Raw genomic sequence first — 19,493 nt, 5'->3', positions numbered from 1 at the left:
AAAAAACCGAATACCCAGCCTTATATGAACATCCCTGGGAGAAAAATTAAGGTTGAGGGGGAGATGAAACTGAAGTAACCGGTTTGCTGGCTAAAACGAGTGTGCTGCAAAGTGTTTGTCGTAACAAGATGGTTTAGCGTATTTCAAACGAACGACTTTGTTGGTTTCATTCGATAACGGCATAGCGCCAGAACTTCAGGTCTCACATCCAAAATGGATTTCATAATAGGTTGATATGAATATTCATGATAGGTCAGGTTAGATTATTGAAACTAACTGACGTTAAAAGCAGAAGAAAAAATGGACTTTACAATCATTGTGCTACTGCCTATAATATTCCTTTCACAATCATAAACTCCATTTAAACACTATGTATCATCACAAATATTCAAAACATATCAATTTCATAATTATACACATACAACAAGAAATCTCATCCAATAATAGGGCGTCCCATTCATCATTTCTCTCCGACAATTTGAATCGAATACGTCCTATCTTTGTCACGTCTAGCACTTATTTTATTTTACAGAGACCTTTAACAGCTTAGTACGGAATCTCACGACATCAACAAGTAAGCGACTTGTTTAGCAATTGGCGAAACTACGTCACTGTATTCAAGCACTATTGGTTAAAACATACACAACACACGCACACACAAGAAAATTATTTTTCATCTAGTGACAGTAAGTGATTCCGAATTGCTACAATGCGAAACTATGAGAAGTTGTTTCTTTTTTCGCGTGAGTAGTTTGAATGTGTTTTGAATGTGTTCTCTGTGCTTCCTTAACTCCCGCCGTCCGTCACACGTATAGTATTTCGAGAAAAAAAGAAAACCTACTCACGGCCAGGTGACCCGTAGAAAAGCAGTAAAGGCATATAGAGAAAGAGTTTCTTGCATCGGCCATGAACTTGGCCGACGAAATTGAAAGGCTTCTTATGTTCGACATGACAACTGTAACGGGTGGGGCATGTTAAAAACACAAACAAAAGCCACGATTGAAAATGTGAAACCCAAGAAGCTTTTAAGTTTGAACGAAAAGGCCGATTGGATGTAAAAATCAACTGTTTTATGGACTAGTGTAGCCGTTTTCACGCCTATTTATGAAAGAAGTTATTCTCGTGACTGCATCCCAATAAATGGAAAAATTAACCAAAAAATGTCAACTTACCAGCAGGTCTTCACCTTATAGCAACTTTAAATTGTTACATTCAGCTCTGTCGACGTAATTTCTCTTAAGGCACTCTTAAGCCGACAAACCTTCAATAGAAAACACACGGATAGGCTGCTGATTTTGTTTTGAACTCCTTGTCAGGGACACAGCACTACACCACGGCTGACGTTTAAGGCCTCAGATCCGACTGACTAGAGACAGAATGTTGACGAAAAGTTCGCACGCGGACCGTTAACACATTCACGCGAGAATGCGACATATGTACAAGTCCCCCCGTATCGTTACAAGGGAACAACGCGTTGATATATCTACAAGACGTGGGGCGACCCGACGACGCTAACCGAAAACATAACCGCTTTTTAAGGATAACTATTTTAAATACTCTTCATAAGTCCCAAGGAAATCGCAGTATAGGCAAATGATTAAGACATTTTTCGTCTATCTCTCTTTCTCTCTCTCTATATATATATAGCTTCATAAATTCTTTCGTCGCTTAGGGATGGGTTGAATATAAGGTTGAACATCGTTGACGTGAGCCATGTGACGCTTGCGGGCTCGCGTTAGTGGACGTTCGAATTCCGTCGCTCCAGAATATTCTTGATGCTGTTTCCAACTCTTTGTGCACGCCAGTGACGCATCTTCTTCGCAATTCATTTCGCCACGTTGGCCTAGCGGGTTGGTGTGCAATAACATCTTAATGGGTTGCCTCTTTTTGGATCTTGTTGACGACGAAATAGGCATGAGAATGATGCTGTCATTGCTACTTGGTCCGGGTAGGCTCAAATCTTGCGCCGGAGGAGCCTCCTTGATTTTATCGTCAACGACAGAGGGAAGACTATCACAGATACCATTACCCTGTAATGAAGACAAGCAGCAGAAAACAAAAGAGGCAATTAATAATCAACTGTTCAAACTGAAAAATGACGACGTCTAATGCGTACCCAGCTGTTCTTGGTGGAACGCGATTCTTCTTTGTCTTGCAGCTTGTGGAAAGAGTCCCGACTTGAAGACTCAGCCTCCGACAGGCTGGACAGATATTCTTGAACACGGGCCTCGCGAAAGCTGAACACGTTGTCGTCTTCCGACGTCATTTTGCGTGGCGTGAAGCCAACGGAAGACCAAGAGGCAGAGCCTTCCCCTTTGCTGGCTGTTCGCATCGACGAGTTGCCTGAATAGAAACCGATCAGACGGAACGTTCATTGATATGGACATCATTTGTGGATGGACAGTCGTACCTGAAGAACTCGACGAGAAACTACTGGAAGTGGAAACGCTTCTAGCGTCATTGGATGACCGTTTGGCTTTGCGACGTTGAGCCAATCTTGCATTGCACACGTCCTGCTCGAAAATGAAACCCTTTGAAAATTTTGAAACGAAAACACACGGACGAGGGTTTGATACCTGTAATCTGAATCCCTCCCTGGCGGCCATATGGAAGGCATCTATAGTTTGTTTGACAGCCAGTTCAGTTGTCTTGGCAAAAGACCGAATGGACAATATTCCAGGAGTCATTAACGGCGTGAAGCCGAGTGGAGGTTCACGAATTTTTGGCACTAGCCAACTAGAAGCCATGACTTCGTTTAAAGTCAACCGTTTTTGGGGGTCGACCGTCAAAAGACCTTTTTTTGTAACGATAAAATTCATTCAATTAACAACGTTGAATATTGAATTAACTGGTCCCCCTCTTTATCTCACCTTGTACTATATTTTTCGCCCTGGAAGAGACATGTTTCCATGCGTCGCCGTCGAAATCAAAATCACCCGTCTTGATACGCTGCATAACTGCAGAGGCATTTCCTTCACGGCCGTTGGCGTGAAAAGGGGCTCGCCCGGACAGCATCGTGTACTGTAAATTCACAAAATTTGGATGAAAACAATCGTAATGGATTGAAGAAAGAAAGACAAGAATTCGTGCAACTCTTTTTTGTTTCATTTACCAGGATGACTCCGAGGCTCCACAAATCGCAGCTCTCGTCGTATCCGTTCTCGTAACGTCCATCTTTCGGCACCAGAGCGGTTTTTAGTACTTCCGGAGCGGCGTACTGAAGCGTGAAGCAAGGCGTGTTTAATAGTTTCTGCGGTTCGGGTTTGAATCGAGCAAATCCAAAATCAACGATTTTCAATTCGGCATCCTCTTCCGTGCTCTCAAACAACAGATTCTGTTTCAAAAACAGCGAATTTCAAATAAATACTGTGAATTAGATTTCATCAATTCCTTAGGAAAAACAAATAAATAATAATTTACCTCTGGCTTCAAATCGCGATGGACGATGCCTTTGCTATGAACATGATGAACACCTGCCACTAATTTCTGCCAAATACGGGCCGCTTGCGATTCCGTAAATTGCTTTTGGTGTCGGATGCGCTGAAGAAGTTCACCTCCTTTCAACAACTCCATGACGATGTACGTGTGAGCCTATGACGAGGAAAACGTTGTACGTAATATTAAATCATTTCCAAGATGCGACATTTCATTCCGTAAATGGAGCTATTAGCCGATGGCGTCATAGTGGTACGTGTTACGTATCACGTCGAACACGACAATCCCTTTCTTTTCAATATCAAATGCGCAATGCTTTTATTTATTGGATTCAAATGAACTTAAGTCGTGACAGCTTGGCTATAACGAAGTGTTACCTCATCGTAAAAGACGTCGTGCAGTCGCACCACATTCGGATGGCCTTGGCAGCTGCGCAGTAAGCTGATTTCTTGGCTGCAGTCAAGGCGACGGGAAACAATTTTAACCGCCATTTCTTGGCCGCTCGCTTTATGGACGCAGCGCCGACAAATCGAGAAGCTGCCATCGCCGAGCATTTGTTCCCGTAAGTCCATATGATAATGAAGGAAAAAGGTGGAATTCTGAAATTAAGAGAAAATGTCACGTGTCAAAGTGTTGCGTTTGTTTGCGTTTCGTATTCGGAATTGGAGAAGTAAAAAAAAATGCTGATTCAAACCTTAAATCTCGCGCCAATTATGTTGGACAGCGTAGGTTTGTTGTCAGCTGATATGGCGAATAAATCTTCGCTGATTATATTGTCCGTAAACAGGATAGACGGGGCTATGTAGGAGTAACCCTAAACAATTGAAAGAGTTAAACATTGAACACGATTTTTTAAAATGATTAATTGCAGTAGCACCTTGAAAATTTTATCGACGTTGGCGGGAACTATTGCAGGGGAATCTGTCGCTGCCATTCCGGTGAATTCTTCTGCGAAATTGCTGACATCCAGTTCGTCGGCGATGCGCGGTATGAATGGCGCACGTACTAATTTTTTGCCCACTTCATCCCAGTTCAAATTCTGTTTTTAAAATCGACATTTAAAAATTTTAAAAAGTTGGATAGTTGTAGATTATACAAAATATCAAATCGTTTGTTTTCCAAACGAAAAAGAAGAAACGGAATTCATTCATTTGCATACGTGTAAAAAGCGCTTACTCTAAAAAAGGAATGTTGTTTGAGCTCCGCAGCATCTGATGGGCCCCCACCAAGCCGACGGCTCGGATCCTTGGTCAGCAATTGACTAATGAAGTCTTTTACCTCCATCGATAATTCGCCCGGAATAGGCGGATGGATGCTCAAAATACGTCTAGAAATTGAAAATAGCAAAAAACACGTGAGAATTTTCTTTTGTCCTATTATTTACCGCATCCCACGGGTTTTTTAGCACATTACAACAACAGCAGATAAAATATGTGATTGTTATTCAATGCACCATTCATTTTTATCGACGTAAACACACAAAAGTAGGTTATGCTTTTATTTCCAATAAAAAACGCGAATAGGCGAATTTACCTGGAAATCTCCTGCTGGTTGTTTTTCTCGCCTTCGACTGTAAAAGGTGATGCTCCTGTTAGCAGCTCGTAGGTTAGAACTCCTACGCCCCACCAATCGACCGCCTTATTGTGAACGATAAAAAAGGTGTTAGCCTTCAAAAAAAAACAAACTCCGCTTATATTTTAATTTTCACCATATCGTGGCCTGCGCCTCCACCTCGCACGATCTCCGGGGCCATGTATTCAATCGTACCGCAAAACGAATAGGCCCTAGTATTCTGTTTTAAAATAAAACAAAAATTATGAATAAATTATATCGAACTTGTAATCGAAAATGATGAATTGCAATAATTCTATGAAAGTGTCTCAATCTATGCTTAATCCTTAAACTACTAGTATGGCTACTGAATATTGAACAGTTCAGCTTGTTATTGTAGTTGCATACCTTCTCGTGCGGCAAGAATTCCTTGCTAAGTCCAAAGTCGGTCAATACGATGTGGCCTTGCGAGTCGAGAAGAATATTTTCCAGCTTGATATCGCGGTAGATGATGCCGAGCTTTCGTATATGAGCAAAGCGAATAAAAAACGTCAACATGAAAAGGAAAACAAAAGAGAAAAGGAAACGTTTAAAAACGACAACTCAGTAGAAAGACATCGGGGGGGAAATTTCTAAAAATCTGTAATTATGCGCGTTAGAAACGGATGGAAGCGTATCAGACGGTTCGTACTGGAAATTTCGCAACGTCTAATTAGTTCGTAGCCGAGATTCGCAATTTCAATGGTCGTTTAAAATTCACGCCGGCACGCCCACACAGTTATAGAGAGACAATCATCTCGCGAAATGACTGCAATTGCAAGCTGATTTTCATTTCCTAATGAGACGAGTTAAAATTTTTGACAGCGTATCTTGATCGCTCCCTGTACGCATTCAAATTAAGCGAATTTCTACTTTGCACGAAACGAGAGAAAGCCTATTTTAATGAGCAGTTTGCCGTTTAACGGGACCCGAAAGAAAACATGATTTCCATCGAGTTCCTACTTAGAAAAAACAAACACAAACCAATAGCCCTTAAGCGATTTGATTTCTTGACGTTTTACAGCTGATGCGAGTGCGAAGTTTCCCAACTGGTTGGTTTGCTACCTTCTGGCGTAACATGGCCGATGAACAGTGTCAGCTAACGCAACAGCCATTTGCGTACACCCCTTGTGCAACATCATAGACTTCGTTTACATTTGAACGGGCCAATGTCGAGTTCATCTGTCCTTGCGCGCAATCACAAAATACGTGCTGCTCTTTAAAAATCAAATCAAATACGAGTGGTGTCACAATTAGTGGAGAGCTTCAGTGATTATATTATCTGGACAGATGCTTTCATCCTATATATACATCGTGCGCTTATGTAAAGAGAAAAAAGAAAAACGTTTCTCAAGTACATTTCCTCTGAATGGGAGAAAGGTCACTTTTAAATGGAAATTTGGGTTGCGCCACGATGTGCAACACGAAAACCACCAGCCTTTTATTCTTTTCAAGGCTGAATTCTTTTCCTATTTGTCTTTTATAGCCATTGGCCTCGCAAACCTCTTTTCATTCCCTTCCTATGCGTCCCTTTAAACAGAAACAAAACAACGGCCGAGAATAACACATTTGCTTATTCCGAGTAGTCGTGAAAATAAAAAAGAGTATCAAAAGGGACAACATTCCTAGCCGTGATTAATTACGCCGAAATTACAGTGCCGACCTGTTCAAGTTGAACAACTTCTGCAAATTGTTATTCATACACTATAAAGCCAAAATACGGACGCATCTCATTGGTCCCCAATTCCATTCCTTTCTTGTTCCATCAATGACGTTCTCCTCTCCGCTTTTTTTTTTTTAAATATCGAATTTCGCTTAGTAATGCACTACGTAACAGACATAATTTTTTTTTTAAATACATAAAAATCAAAATCACCTTGTGTAAATGCTCCAGTGCTAAAATGATCTCAGCTATGTAGATGCGCACTTCGTTCTCTGCGAATCTTTCCCGTTGATAGAGGTGAGTGAAAAGCTCTCCTCCACTGACGTAATCTGCAAAATAAATGTTAAAAAAAAAAAAATTACATAATCAGTAAAATGAAGAATTACAACACACGAGGAGTGAAAAATGTTTTTGCACAATGACGGATAAGAATGAAAGAAAAGAAAACAAAGGCAACGTTGCTATGTACAGGACTAACTTTATTAGCATTTGGTAAAGAGTAGAGCCTAATCTTGGTGAAAGCCTTGACCACCTTCACCAACCTTTACCTACTTACCCAATTTTGATTTGGGTTGGCGCGCACGCACTGGAGATTAAAAGACAGGAGATTCGTGAGCTTTAGGCTTGTCTCGCGAACAGCAAAATGAGATGCCTTTTTTCTAAGACAGTCCAACTTTCTTCTCCGTCCGTTTTTTTTACTGTCATGCTTCGTGAATCATGTGACAATAACCCACGGTGAATTGAACGTTTTAGAAAGGTTGGCCAGCCTCTTTCCAAACTTGCCAGTTTTTCTTTTAAATTCTGATCTGGCCTCGTTTCTCCTTTCATTGTTCGGCTTCTTCGTCAGCTTTTTCCACCCTCGAAAGTAGACTTGTAAAAATTCCTCGTATTGCATTATTCTTCTCAGTATAAGCTTTAAATCAAAAGGAGAGAGACACGCCCTTTATCTATTTGCCATCGCTTTCGGGGGTACCGCTATACCTTTTGGCCTGTGGACAGAAGTACCAGTAGCTGATTGCTTGAAAATCAGAGCATTTTCTTTCTGTTTTCGTGGTAAAAAACTTAAAAAAAAAACGAACGATCGAATCAAGCCAATTTCAGTTGGAGTTTTGTTCGAATTGAATAAGGAACTAGCCCATGGCCAAAACGATCCAATTTCAAATGGATCGACTCAATATTCATAAGCCAGTGTAATGACGTACGATTTCCCTTCAAAATACAATTGACTGTTTGAAAACAAAAAAAACGGCCACAATGTACAGTTGGTTTTTACTTTTCCCTTGATCGCCCTCCGCTTCTTCCTCCGCCTGTACATTCAAGGAATAAAACATGATTTTTTTTTCGTTTTGTTCGGGCAGAACGTTTGTTGCACGAAAATCGGATAATCGGTTTGTGCCTTTTTCAAATGTTTTGACAAGTAAAAAATGGAAAGAAACAGAACAGAGTGCCACATGAATAACCCAAATATTCGACAAAGTGTTTTAAGGCCAAGTCGCTTGTTAATGGAAACCAGTTCACGATCAGTTTGGAACGATAGTTTTTATCTTAGCGAGAGACAAGGAAAGGGAAAAAAAAAAAAAAAGAGAGAAAGGAAGAGAAAGCGAAATAGAAAAAGAGGGCGAGCTATGCCGTAAGAGAAGAGCTGAATATATACACTCTATTTTTCCAGAAGAAAGTGAAAGCGCCATTGTTAATGGTGCCCAACGAACACAACTTGTATTTGCGCAACCTACAGCGGGAAAAAATGACAAACAATTCCAAAGCTTTTATTCATTTTTTTCCCCCTTTTTTCCCCCCATTCTAATCACGTCCTGCGCTAGAAATGAATTGCAATAATTTCGGAATTTTTTTCAATGCAAAATTTGCATTTTTTTTTCTCGTGATGGGGGCTAAGCCAAAACGTCGTACAAAATATTAGCGAAAGTGATTTCGCAAAGACGCGATATCTTATATCAAAAGTTGACATCGATTTGGTCGCTAGAGAATGTCACGTGTCCGTAGAAATATTCCATCCGGGTTTTTCCCCTCTCTATAAAAGGGACTTTCAGATACCGAACGCTGTCCAATAAATCGAAGGAGAAGCTGTTTGTTTAGTCAGACGGGTTATTGGCACTACGCCAACGTCTACCAGTTTTCCTTGCAAAGTTAGAAAACAAAAAATTGGAGTATAAACTCGTAGTTAAAAAAAAATTCACCTGAAAAACATAAGAATAAAAAAACAAATTTTGTTTTACAGGACATCGATCGATAAACCGATGCAATACATCCTCGTTAAACTAAACCGTTGGCTTTTTTTTTTTTAAATCGTATTTGATCAACGCACCTGGTCGTTCGTTATGCAAATAAACTATGAAATGTGAAGAAAGAAAGGGACAAGTGTATCGCCTAAGTGATTGACGCTGACCTTGCGAGTTGGACGCGTGGTCGCGTTCTACAACGCCGATTGGCAGTGACAGGTGGGGGGGGGGCCACAGATGGACGTTGGTTGCAAAAATGGCATTAGGCAAATCGACGTCAAGGTTGGTCGATCAATTCAGCAGAAAATTGAATCGCCCCGTTCGAATGGCAAATGCTGCAAAGGCCATTCTAATCCGAACCTTTTTTTCTTTTTTAAGCCTGATTAAAAATGTGTTTATTTATTTTCTGTTGGAAACTGCTCAATGAGTGACTAGCGGGCCGAGCGGCGTGCACCGTTACAACCCACTTCTTATCCTGGCATAGCCGCCGCGCACGACATCGTTATAGTGAAGTAGGTCACAACTTTCAGCAAGAAAGCAAAGACGAAAGCGACATGCTCGAAGTAGGTCGCACCGCGCACATTCCTTATGCTACACAGCGCGGCTGGGTAGCTCACCTCAAAGGCTATCATCCTTAAGAATATATCATAAGAGAATTGCGCCGACAAGACTTCACTCATCAAAAGACAAACTCGGCCCGTATGTCCCACAAAACTAGTTGCATAATTTCGAGGGGGAAAACAACTTGCGATTTGACACTATGGAACTTGATAACAAAAATTATTATTATTTTTTTTTTATATTGAAATTATTCAAGTGTCATTTGTACGTAATAATAGTTTGAAAAATGAATTTTATTGCAGATGCCGTTATGCGTCACAGCAGTGAAGCGACAGACGGGCTGAAATGTGTGTTACCATTTCTGGTTTGTGTTTCTAACCCACATCTGTTGATCTTCTTTTATTTCACGATTGTTTTAAAAGAAATTATTTTTTTTTTGCGATAAAAAAAAAATGACAACGAATCAAGTTTATGGAGAGATCCATTCGTAGCGAGACCATACGGTAAAAAATAAAAATAAAAAAATTGGGTAAAAGTAGAGCAAACCTAATCGATTGAAAAAGTCTGCTGGCGTTGCCTCGCGGACTTGGCCACGAAAATCTCCGAATATAAAAAAAAAAAAAAAGAGGGTAGTAGAAACTGCTTTGATTACAATTCAAAAATTATCCACTTGTTTTATCCGACATAATCGATTTATTCAACTTGGAAAACAAAAAACAATTCTCTGTAAAGCGTTACGTTAGCGCGTTGCCTATTCTACCGTTTGTTGGTACACTAAGATAAGCAATGCCACACTCTTAGTTGGCTGACATAAAAAAATTCGCCATTTTCTTTTGGTTAGGCTCGAAATTATAAATCATCAAAATAAAAATGAATGAGGAAAGATACCGGTGTTTAGGTACTTTGCACTGTGGGAACCGCACATAACGGTAAAAGAAAAGCACTATGGGCACAATCGCCTTGTTTAAGGGCAACAACAACAGAAAAACAGTTGAAGAAGAAACAAAAAAAAAAAAAAGAAAAATTTGAAACTAACCGAGAATGAGGTGGAGCTTGGCGTCGGTCTGGAAGGCGTAATAGAGAGTCACTAGGAACGGAGATTGTCGGACGGCTTCGAGAACCTGGCGCTCCGTCATGGTGTGTTCGGCCGTCTTCTTCTTTTGAACGATGGAAGCCTTCTTCAACACCTTCATGGCGTAAAGAGTTCCGTGGTCATTGCCACCTTGCTTCCTCACCAGGAACACTTTTCCGTAAGCTAATTGAATGCAAGGGAAAGGCAACAAGAAAATGAATGTGTCTACTCGGATATTGTTGAATTACAACGCCAGCAAAGGACGTACAACCAATGGCATTCCAGGTGACCCTTGACTGCCTGAATACTAAGCAACTGTTGCATGGCCATATCAAATGATTACGTAAATATAATAGAGAGGGGAAAACGAAGAAACTGAATTTCTGTTTTTTTTTGGGGGAGAGGAGGGGGTGTGCAATGGATCGCCTGTTGAAACAGTGAAACCTGCTTGGCGATTGCAGCAATTGTTACGCGCTATGTAGAATGATGTCCTACTTTTTCACGTGCTCCCACCCCCCTCCTCATTGCCAAAAAAAAAAAATAAAAATAAAAATAAAAATAAATAAAAATTTCGATTTCAGATTCTAAAGTAACCCACACGATTCATTACGAATAGAACCGGGTTGTTGCAGTTCACTTGAGGCAAACTAGCGAGTGAAATTAGGTTTTGAAAATGTCTTCTTTTTTGTTTACGTGATCACGCTTCGATGTCAAGCCTCGGGGAAACCTCTTCTTTTGCTGTATACTCTTTCTTCGTTTATTTTATAGTATAAAAAAAATTTTACGATGAAAAATTATACCAGAAAAAAGCAGTTTAAAGCAAGCCCTACATAATCAAAATGCTTAACAAAAACAAAAAATCCACCTTTTGTTAACTTAAAAAAGAAAATAAAAGATGGGGTTTTTCTGCTTTCACGGTCGGGACTTTAGAAATCTCTTGTTTATCCTGCAGATTGTAAATTAGCTTTCATTAAGATAAAGAGCAAAAAAAAAAAAAAAAAAATGCTGATCATTATTATTGAAGAAATCATAAGACTGGCTTTCCACGAATAACATTAAGAAATACAGCAGATATTGGCAAGAAAAGAAGGAAAACTTTTCTTTCTTTTTCTTCAATTCTTAGAAAACTTAAACAATTAAAAGGACATACATTCAACATTGAATTGGTAGAATAAAATAATTGAATTATATACCTCCAGTCCCGAGTACTTTCAGCAATTCGAAGTTGGACATATCTACACGGCCTCGTCCGGTCAGGTTAACTGAAATCCAAACAAACAAAGGACAAAGTTAAAATCATTTCAAAACATTGGAAAGGTACACAAAAATAAATAAATAAATAAATAAAAATGGCGACCATCGTATATGTCATTATCAATTCTTTGATTCCACGGTTATAGGCCATGCATAAGCCAATCGGATCACATACCACAGCGTGAACCTCACATGTTCTCACATGTTGGCCTACAGACCTTCAAACACACTCGACTAGGCCAAATTGCAACCTTATTTCGAAAGCACGGCATTGTGATGCCGTGATGGCGAAACTGGTGACTGAAGTGAACAAAACAAAAAGAAAGTAATACTGCTTTGGCCTAGATCAACGAAAAGCCGATTAATCTATAGGGTGTAACGTAACCGTAAAAGGCACCGAACACCTTGGCCATTTTTTTTTCTTTTTCACATGGGTGGCTATTATTTCGCATTGATACAACCCAAAAAGAAAAAGAAAATAAAAACAAAAATAGCGAAAAAATACGCGTAAAAAGATTAAAATAAAATCTGGATAATGATATGCGCACATACAAGTCATTGTCGGATAACTGGAAATTTAAATACAACTCAATTTTTATAATGGGAAAAAGAGCGCAGAACTTTCGTGAATTCCATGAAGCAGAAAAATGGAGCTCAACTTCTGGGAGGCAAACCACTTGGTCCACTTGATTCACACGCTTCGCCAACATTGGTTCACTTCTGTTGCCCTTCTTTAAAAAAAACAACACACACACCAACAAGCAATTCAAAGGAAATAAAAAAATAAGAATAATAATCGGGAAACGCTTGAAAAGAGGAGGAGCAATGGAGTGGAGCTAAACAACAACAAATGAGTTTCATCCGTGCAGTACAAAAAGCTAAACTTGTTGAAACTGATGTTTTGCTGCCAATGGTACAAATACGTGTTTTTCCTTCGAAAACCAAAACCAAAAAAAAAAAAAAATAATTTGAATATTCAATAATTGCTCGCGTTTGTTTTTCACGTAAAACGATTGGACACGGGTCATCGTTTACACCTGTAAACGCAACGTCGATAACGTTTTCAAGGACATCTAGGGTGCAGAGATGAGAGCGACACATTTAAAAATGCGATATCCATAGAAGTGGGTCAGTTTCGATGCACCAAACGAAAAAAAAAAATAAAATAAATTAGGCCAAACCAGACCAAACTTGTGAAAAGTTGGGTTGCTGAAACGGGATTTTAAAAAAATGATAGGAAATTTAAAGAAAAAATGCTATCGGCAAAAGTCGGGAAAGGCGCGCCCCATGCACAGACAAGTCAGCGAAGCCAAGTCAAACGCATGTCATCAATCAATGTTTCGCGTCAACCGCAATCCGTTCAGAACAAGAAACACTTTTACTGCTTCATCCACTATTCTTTTCCTTTTCCTTTTCCCCGACAAAACTCAAACAAATATTCTTGTTTCATTTTTAAAAACAGTTCCTAAAATTAAAATCCCCTTTTTTTTTAAATCGATTATAAAATTCATTTATCGATTGCGTGAGAAAATCAAGTAAAAACGCCATTAAAGTTAAAAAAAAAAATTGGCTCAAATAAAAATTTAAATGATAATCTTAGACGAGGAAGAAAGAAAGAAAAGAAAAAGAAAAAAACGAGATCGTCCTGGTAAACTTTGAAGACGGGTGCTGTGCTGCGCTGCGTGGCGCATGAAAGCCGGTATACGGTTGGCTAGAGCCACTGGATCAATAGAGCGGAAACGAGAGGTGAATGAGACACATTGTACAAAATGTACAGAAGGAAGCCAAAAGTCTACGAAAGAAAAAAAAATATATATATTCAACAACAACATTAACAACAAAAAAGAAATATCGAGTTTTCTCTTCCCAATCCGAATAAGCGCAACGAGGTAGCGAACAGCGGGATTGCGAACGGTACGGTGGAACAGGCGGGTCCCGTTACATGTCCTAAGGCGCAAAAAAAATATATAAGAACTGTTATCGCGCTAGAGCCTGCCATACGCAAAACGCGGTCGGGGAAGAAGAAAAAGACAAAAAAAAAAAAATGCCTGTGGGAAGGACAGGTGAAAAAGATGCTTAACGAAACGAAATTTGTCGTAACACTAGTTTAGGATTCGTTGTGATATGTGGAGCAACGAGTCCGATTTCATGATTCATTCGACCACTTTTCTTCCCCTCCTCTCAAAACGAGATGATTTTTTTTGCTATGCACATCACGCGAAAATTTAGGTGTTTAACTAACAAAACAAAAAAAAAATGAAAGAAAATCTAAAGAATATAACAATTCAAAGTTGTTCACCAGCGCCATTAGTATAATTTTTTTTTCTTTTTCTTGAAACGAGAAAAATGGTTATGTTGCACTGTGGAGTGCCGCCAGCTGTTCTACGTAAAATAGCGGTTAGTGTGGTACATAGCGTAAATGAACGAGTTTGAGCTATCACAGCGCATCTTTGGGGTTGAATGTCCTTTATTCCCCCCCCCCCAAAAAAAAAAGAAAAAGACCAACGTATGTTCCAGGAAGAGCCCGTTTCTACCATCTTGGCCAAGGTATTTTTAATCGTTGTTGTTTTTGTTTCAACAAATTTTCCTCACATGGCGATGTCCTTGTAGTTAACCAAACTCGACGATCGTTCTCTTCTGGTCTTCGGATTTTTTCGTTTTTTTTTTTTTGTATGCGGCTAAGTGTGTTAACTAGCCATTAGGGAACAACGGGAAACAAGGCGACCGCGAATCTGCCACGAGTAGAACAGAACCCCCCGAAAAAAATAAAAAATTCGTGACAATCGGCTGTTCATTAAAAACAAAAAAGCATAGCAGAAGGCGGTCATTTACCGAACCATCCGTTCATTGCCTTTTTGTGAGGCCAACTTCTTTGTCTACCTTATTATTTTTTTTTTAAACTTATGTCTCATTTTTTTCCTGATAAAGAACACGACGTCGACGGTTCGTAAGATCGACACTCACAATTTTCTTTTCTTTTTTTTTGGCCAGGTAGATTTGTGTGTTGTGTGTGTGTGTGTGTGTAGGGAACATGTGGCACTTACCGACAGTGGCGTTAGCCGTTTCGTGCTGCTCAATGGATTCGTTTTGAACCATGGCCGGCAATTCGTCTGGATCGTCGTCGAAGAATCCACTCTCTCCTTGAGTGTGTACACCCATTTTCACGACTGACAAACGACGTCGAATAATTTTTTCAAAATCCCTTTTCTTTTTCTCAGCCACTCGAACACTCTGCAATTCTTTTATTTCGCACAAACTAAAAATTCCAAAAGAAAAAAGGTGCAAAAACAAAATTCAGTTTTTTCACGTCGTTGCTCCTCTTCTCTACGGCCCAAAAGCGATGAAATCTTGAAAAGAAACAAAACAAAAAAAATCCACTCGCTTCACACTTTAATGGTTACGCCAAGATTAAAAACAAAAAAACCGACGATCTCAACTGATTCGAACGGGGTCAAGTGAGATCGCGACAAACACAGTTCTCCATCTTGAGCGTCCTAGTTGGTCTTACGGGCATCTGCTCTTTTCAAGCAAAGCCACACACACACATACACACACACTTTAAAAAATATTGAATAGATGTCACAAACGCACCGAAACTTCTGCTTTCACCATTAAGGACAAATAAAACACATCAAAGTTGTAGGTTTTTCTAACACGTATCTGCTCAGTTAACAGCAATGTGACATACGTGTGTGACTGTCTGCTCAAATCAGCTTAACTGGATTCTTTCAGATTGCAATAAACGACGACGGCTAAACGGTTGTTGAACCCCACAAAACGACGACACATAATTCTTTCCTGAGAAAGGCAATTTTGTTTTGTTCGGGCTCTTGTTCGTGTAAACAAAACACTAATGGAATGCGGAAAAAAGACGTGAACGATTCTCTCCACTGTTGCATTGTCTCACTGAAATCGGTCGCCCCCACCACTTCGATAGCAGACGACTGTCGAGAAGAAACACAGCCAAGCATTCAATAACGTGATACTGCGACACAACACCGGATGTCTGAAAGCAAAAACTCTGTGTGCTCCACAAAACAAACAAGAAAAAACAACTGAATAAGCAGAGGCTATGAAAAAGTTTGGCTGACGGAGGGGAGAGTGAGAGGGGGAGGGAATGACTGTGCCCGTCGCTATTCGCTGCGAGACTGGACCCAACTAAGCTCTGCCATGCTGGTGCAACTGCCAGGGTGGTTGAGGTTTCCACCTCTTTTTTCGTCCATTTTTTTTCCCTTCTTTCCTTCTTTCCTTTCTTTTTTGCTCTCCTCTCTCTCTCTCTCTTTCGCTCTCTCTCTTCCACATTTCTCTCTTTCACTGGCACGTGATCAAGAAAAGAGAACGAAACCATCCGCTGGGCGTGTGCGGCATGTATACAATGAGTGTTACTTGGAATGAAAGAGGTATGAAGAGAAGGTATGTCGACTGCTAAAGCCCACCTTTAACAAATTGGCCATAGCATTTATTTATTTATTTATTTTGAAACTTTCTCTCTTCGTGTTTTTGCAAGTGAAACTATAAATTGTTTTGTTTTTTCGAAAGAAAAAAAAATGTGTCGTGACGAATGGTGACATTCGAAGAACTGGCGATTTGCAGGGGAATTTCAGTTGTTTTGTTGTTGTCGGGGAGTTAGGTGTCTTGTAAGGATTGATTACGATGGCATTACGTCGATTGCTCGCCCCATTTACGACGAAAAGACGGGATGCTTCAATCAATTTGGGACGACACACACGTAGGCAGTGTTGTAACTGGTTTGAATCCCATTGAATTGAATGGCAGCTGAAATACTGGGAATGATCAACTACGATTTCACTACAGCTCTTAATGCTTTGATCAATTCATCTTTGATCATCACAAAAACAAATTCTTGATTTTATTACTAAGACGGGCCTGCAAAACAAGTTTTAAAAAACAAAACAAAAACATAGTCCAACATCAACCTTGGATCAACCTACATGAAGTCTTTTTTAATCACTTTTAAATGATCTCGCTGGCATGCGAGACGATATCCGAGCACATTTGCCAAAAAAGAAAATAATAAAAATAAAAGAAAATGGGAACACACAATTTAATTGACCTTCTTTTCTGTTTTGTTTACTCAGGAGCACATTGGGAAATGGGCGATTCAGAATACACTGACAAGTCGCATTCATCTGCATGATGCCTGTAGATGTATTTGATTTTGAAATTCTAAGGAGCTGTGTGACAATTGATTTGGATACAGATAAAAAAAAAATGACAGTTATTGACCCTATTAGCGAATGGAACGGACGACTTAAACCTGTGCAATTCAAACCAGTTGTTCCGCATTATCGGGGTTGCATAAAAAAATAATAATAGATGCTGTAACTGTTGGAAATTCCCACGGGATAACAGTTGCATTTAATTATTAGCCTCTAATCCCCCCCCCATTATTTTTTTTTCTCCCTCATGATCTTCATCAACTAGGGACGACCAGACAAAAAGGTAAAAACTTGTTTTCAAAATTGATTTTCAAAGTTACTTAGGACGTCTCATATTTTCCCAAAAATTGACCCCCGAGATTTCAACTGAAAATATGGGGAAGTGATAAAAACAAACTCTTTCATCAAGTCGTTCAAAATGTACGATTTAATCTTTTCGTATTGCATCGCTTTACCACGACGAAACGCGTCTGAAATGGACGAAACGTGAAAAAAAAAACAAGTAGAGACGAAAGAAAGTTGATTTAATTAAAAACTAAACCAAAGAGAGAAACCCAATTCGAATTCAGTTTATCGATTGTTTTTTTTTTCAAGTTTTCTTTGTAACAAAAAAATGAAAGAAAACAGATTTTGAGCTCTACGGTACAATGAGAAAATAGCGGTACTGTTGCTCTTTGCATGACAGCTACAGGACTACCGTAAACAACGTAAACAGTGGCTCAGAAAGCTCCGTCATGCGGAAGCATTTTTTTGTTTTGTTTTTGTTTGCCACCGATTTCCAAGCCATGACTTTATACTTTGTGTTGTTATTTACGGTCCTGTGCCACTTGTTCTCATTTTTTTTTTTTTGTCGTGTAGAAAACTTTGTCGAAAGGTACGCCTTTTCTCCAAATATCTATTTTCGACGTCTACAAGTTTGCACTGCACTTTACACTTGTTGTACGAAATCAATCAAATCTGTTACGTTGATTGTTGACAAAGTCAGATGTACCAATAAATAGGCTCTGTTTTTTGTGAATATATTCTAAATACGACGAGACATGAATGGGCAAGGAATTGGCCACCCGTTGGCTTTAAAATGCATAGCGTTTTCAGTGACAAAGCGAACTACCTGACGAATTGTTCCAGGGCGAAGGGAGAATAAGAGCCATGACTGGGTTCAATTCTCACTCGTGCCCGATACGGGCCGCCATCCAGTGATAGGATCTGGCGTAATACAATTGCAGGAAGCAAACAAAACGAAAACGGTAGTCAAAAAGAGACGGAAAGACCTTTCTGGCAAGTTGGAAACAGTTTAAATTTCGCTCGTTCAAAATGAGACACGAGTCGCACCAATTTACTCTTTTAAAATAGTAAGATTGATTTTGCTTGATGACATTGTAGCACTGTCAACAACAAAAAAAGAGAGTTTATGCCACGTTTAAAAATCACCAAGATATCCCAAACTTGTGAATAAGGGAAGCCATTCGTTCTAGCAGTTCTAGTTTACGTGGCAACAATCGTAACAGTAAACAAACAAAATACAATGTACGAACAATCCTTACAACAAACTCCTTAAACGAGGCATCGTCTCCAAATAGCAAAATATCGATATCACATTTGTTTTGTTTGAGATTCAATTTCATAAAAAAAAAAAAATAAATAAACGAATATTTATTACCTTCGGTTAACTCATGGGTTACCACGTTGGCTTCTGGACGAGACATCTTTTTTTTTTTTTTAATTTTTGTTATAAGCTGATTGCACTTGTCTGACTGTTACGATGCATCGAACGCGATGTTGCTACAATGTCACTTTAATGGCAAGATTAGCTTTACATCTCTGCCGTATCTAGTTGCTTCACAATAAGTGTTTGTCTTAACAAGTCTAGTCAAGACGTCCAACAGTCTATCTAGCATTCTTTGGTGGTTTCCTCGTTTTTTTTTTTTTTTTTTATTATATTCACAACGTACTTTACACTGCACGTCTTTTGTCAATACCCCCCACCAAAAAAATTCCGTTGATCCGATTTATTTCCCTTTGAAAACCAGCATCTATGCCACGCTGGCCTTGATCTCGGTGCAACACAACAGCTGACAGGCCTTGTTTTCTCAGACAGTCGAGCTTTAGCAAAAGGTCTAGAAATCAAGAACGGAAACGAGACTAGGTAAACACTAACCCACTTTTGTCTGGGCACAGTAATAATGCTTTGTGTCTGAACACTGCCAGTACAAGGTCATCTTCGTTAAGGTTACAAGTGCTAAGACGAAGAGCCAATCGATACTCGTCGCAGTCGAAACGGTAATTAATGTTTCTGATCAAGTTTTACGTCAAGCAGCCGAACTTTATCGAACACATTGCTATTGATACGTTTTGTTTTACGTCAAGCGAAACGTACACTGTGACTTTTCGATAGCTGCTTTAGGTGTAGCGAATGTTCACAATTACTGAACAAGGTTCGTTTATGTTCTTTAATCACACAAGTTTCTCGACTACACTACATGGCCAACCGACTTCCTTTA

At 39.5% G+C, this 19,493-nt stretch overlaps 1 protein-coding gene across 2 annotated transcripts; it reads right to left on the bottom strand.

Annotated features, from left to right (window-relative positions):
• Positions 1 to 313: 313 nt before the first annotated feature.
• On the bottom strand, positions 314 to 19,410 carry LOC123477598 (ribosomal protein S6 kinase alpha-5-like). 2 transcript variants are annotated; one of them, XM_045180992.1, is made up of 19 exons: positions 18,653 to 19,410; positions 14,857 to 15,068; positions 11,752 to 11,820; positions 10,523 to 10,741; positions 6,902 to 7,017; positions 5,395 to 5,505; positions 5,144 to 5,227; positions 4,969 to 5,072; positions 4,612 to 4,762; positions 4,313 to 4,474; positions 4,130 to 4,249; positions 3,813 to 4,034; positions 3,421 to 3,591; positions 3,113 to 3,334; positions 2,871 to 3,021; positions 2,577 to 2,794; positions 2,411 to 2,513; positions 2,117 to 2,343; positions 314 to 2,030 (listed from the first exon to the last, which is right to left on the bottom strand). In XM_045180992.1, exons 2-19 carry the CDS (start codon positions 14,969 to 14,971, stop codon positions 1,650 to 1,652), a joined length of 2,946 nt encoding a protein of 981 aa, XP_045036927.1. In that variant the 5' UTR covers positions 14,972 to 15,068; positions 18,653 to 19,410; the 3' UTR covers positions 314 to 1,649. The 2 variants fall into 2 exon arrangements, with proteins under 2 accessions (XP_045036927.1, XP_045036928.1); XM_045180993.1 differs by lacking the exon at positions 14,857 to 15,068 and having other exon boundaries at positions 18,653 to 19,409.
• Positions 19,411 to 19,493: the final 83 nt, after the last annotated feature.

This window comes from Daphnia magna, unplaced genomic scaffold, assembly GCF_020631705.1.
Source record: "Daphnia magna isolate NIES unplaced genomic scaffold, ASM2063170v1.1 Dm_contigs096, whole genome shotgun sequence".
Lineage (NCBI taxonomy): Eukaryota > Metazoa > Arthropoda > Branchiopoda > Diplostraca > Daphniidae > Daphnia > Daphnia magna.
The sequence above is the reverse complement of the archived record's forward strand: the minus strand, read 5'-3'. Positions and strand labels throughout refer to the sequence as shown.

What these genes read in the sequence shown, in the direction of transcription:
- LOC123477598 (XM_045180992.1), bottom strand. Translation starts at nt 14,971, where the DNA reads ATGGGTGTACACACTCAAGGAGAGAGTGGATTCTTCGACGACGATCCA. An exon ending in AATTCTTGCCGCACGAGAAG is followed by an intron (nt 5,228 to 5,394) that starts GTATGCAACTAC and finishes ATTTTAAAACAG; the next exon opens with AATACTAGGGCCTATTCGTT. An exon ending in AACAACATTCCTTTTTTAGA is followed by an intron (nt 4,475 to 4,611) that starts GTAAGCGCTTTT and finishes TTTTAAAAACAG; the next exon opens with AATTTGAACTGGGATGAAGT.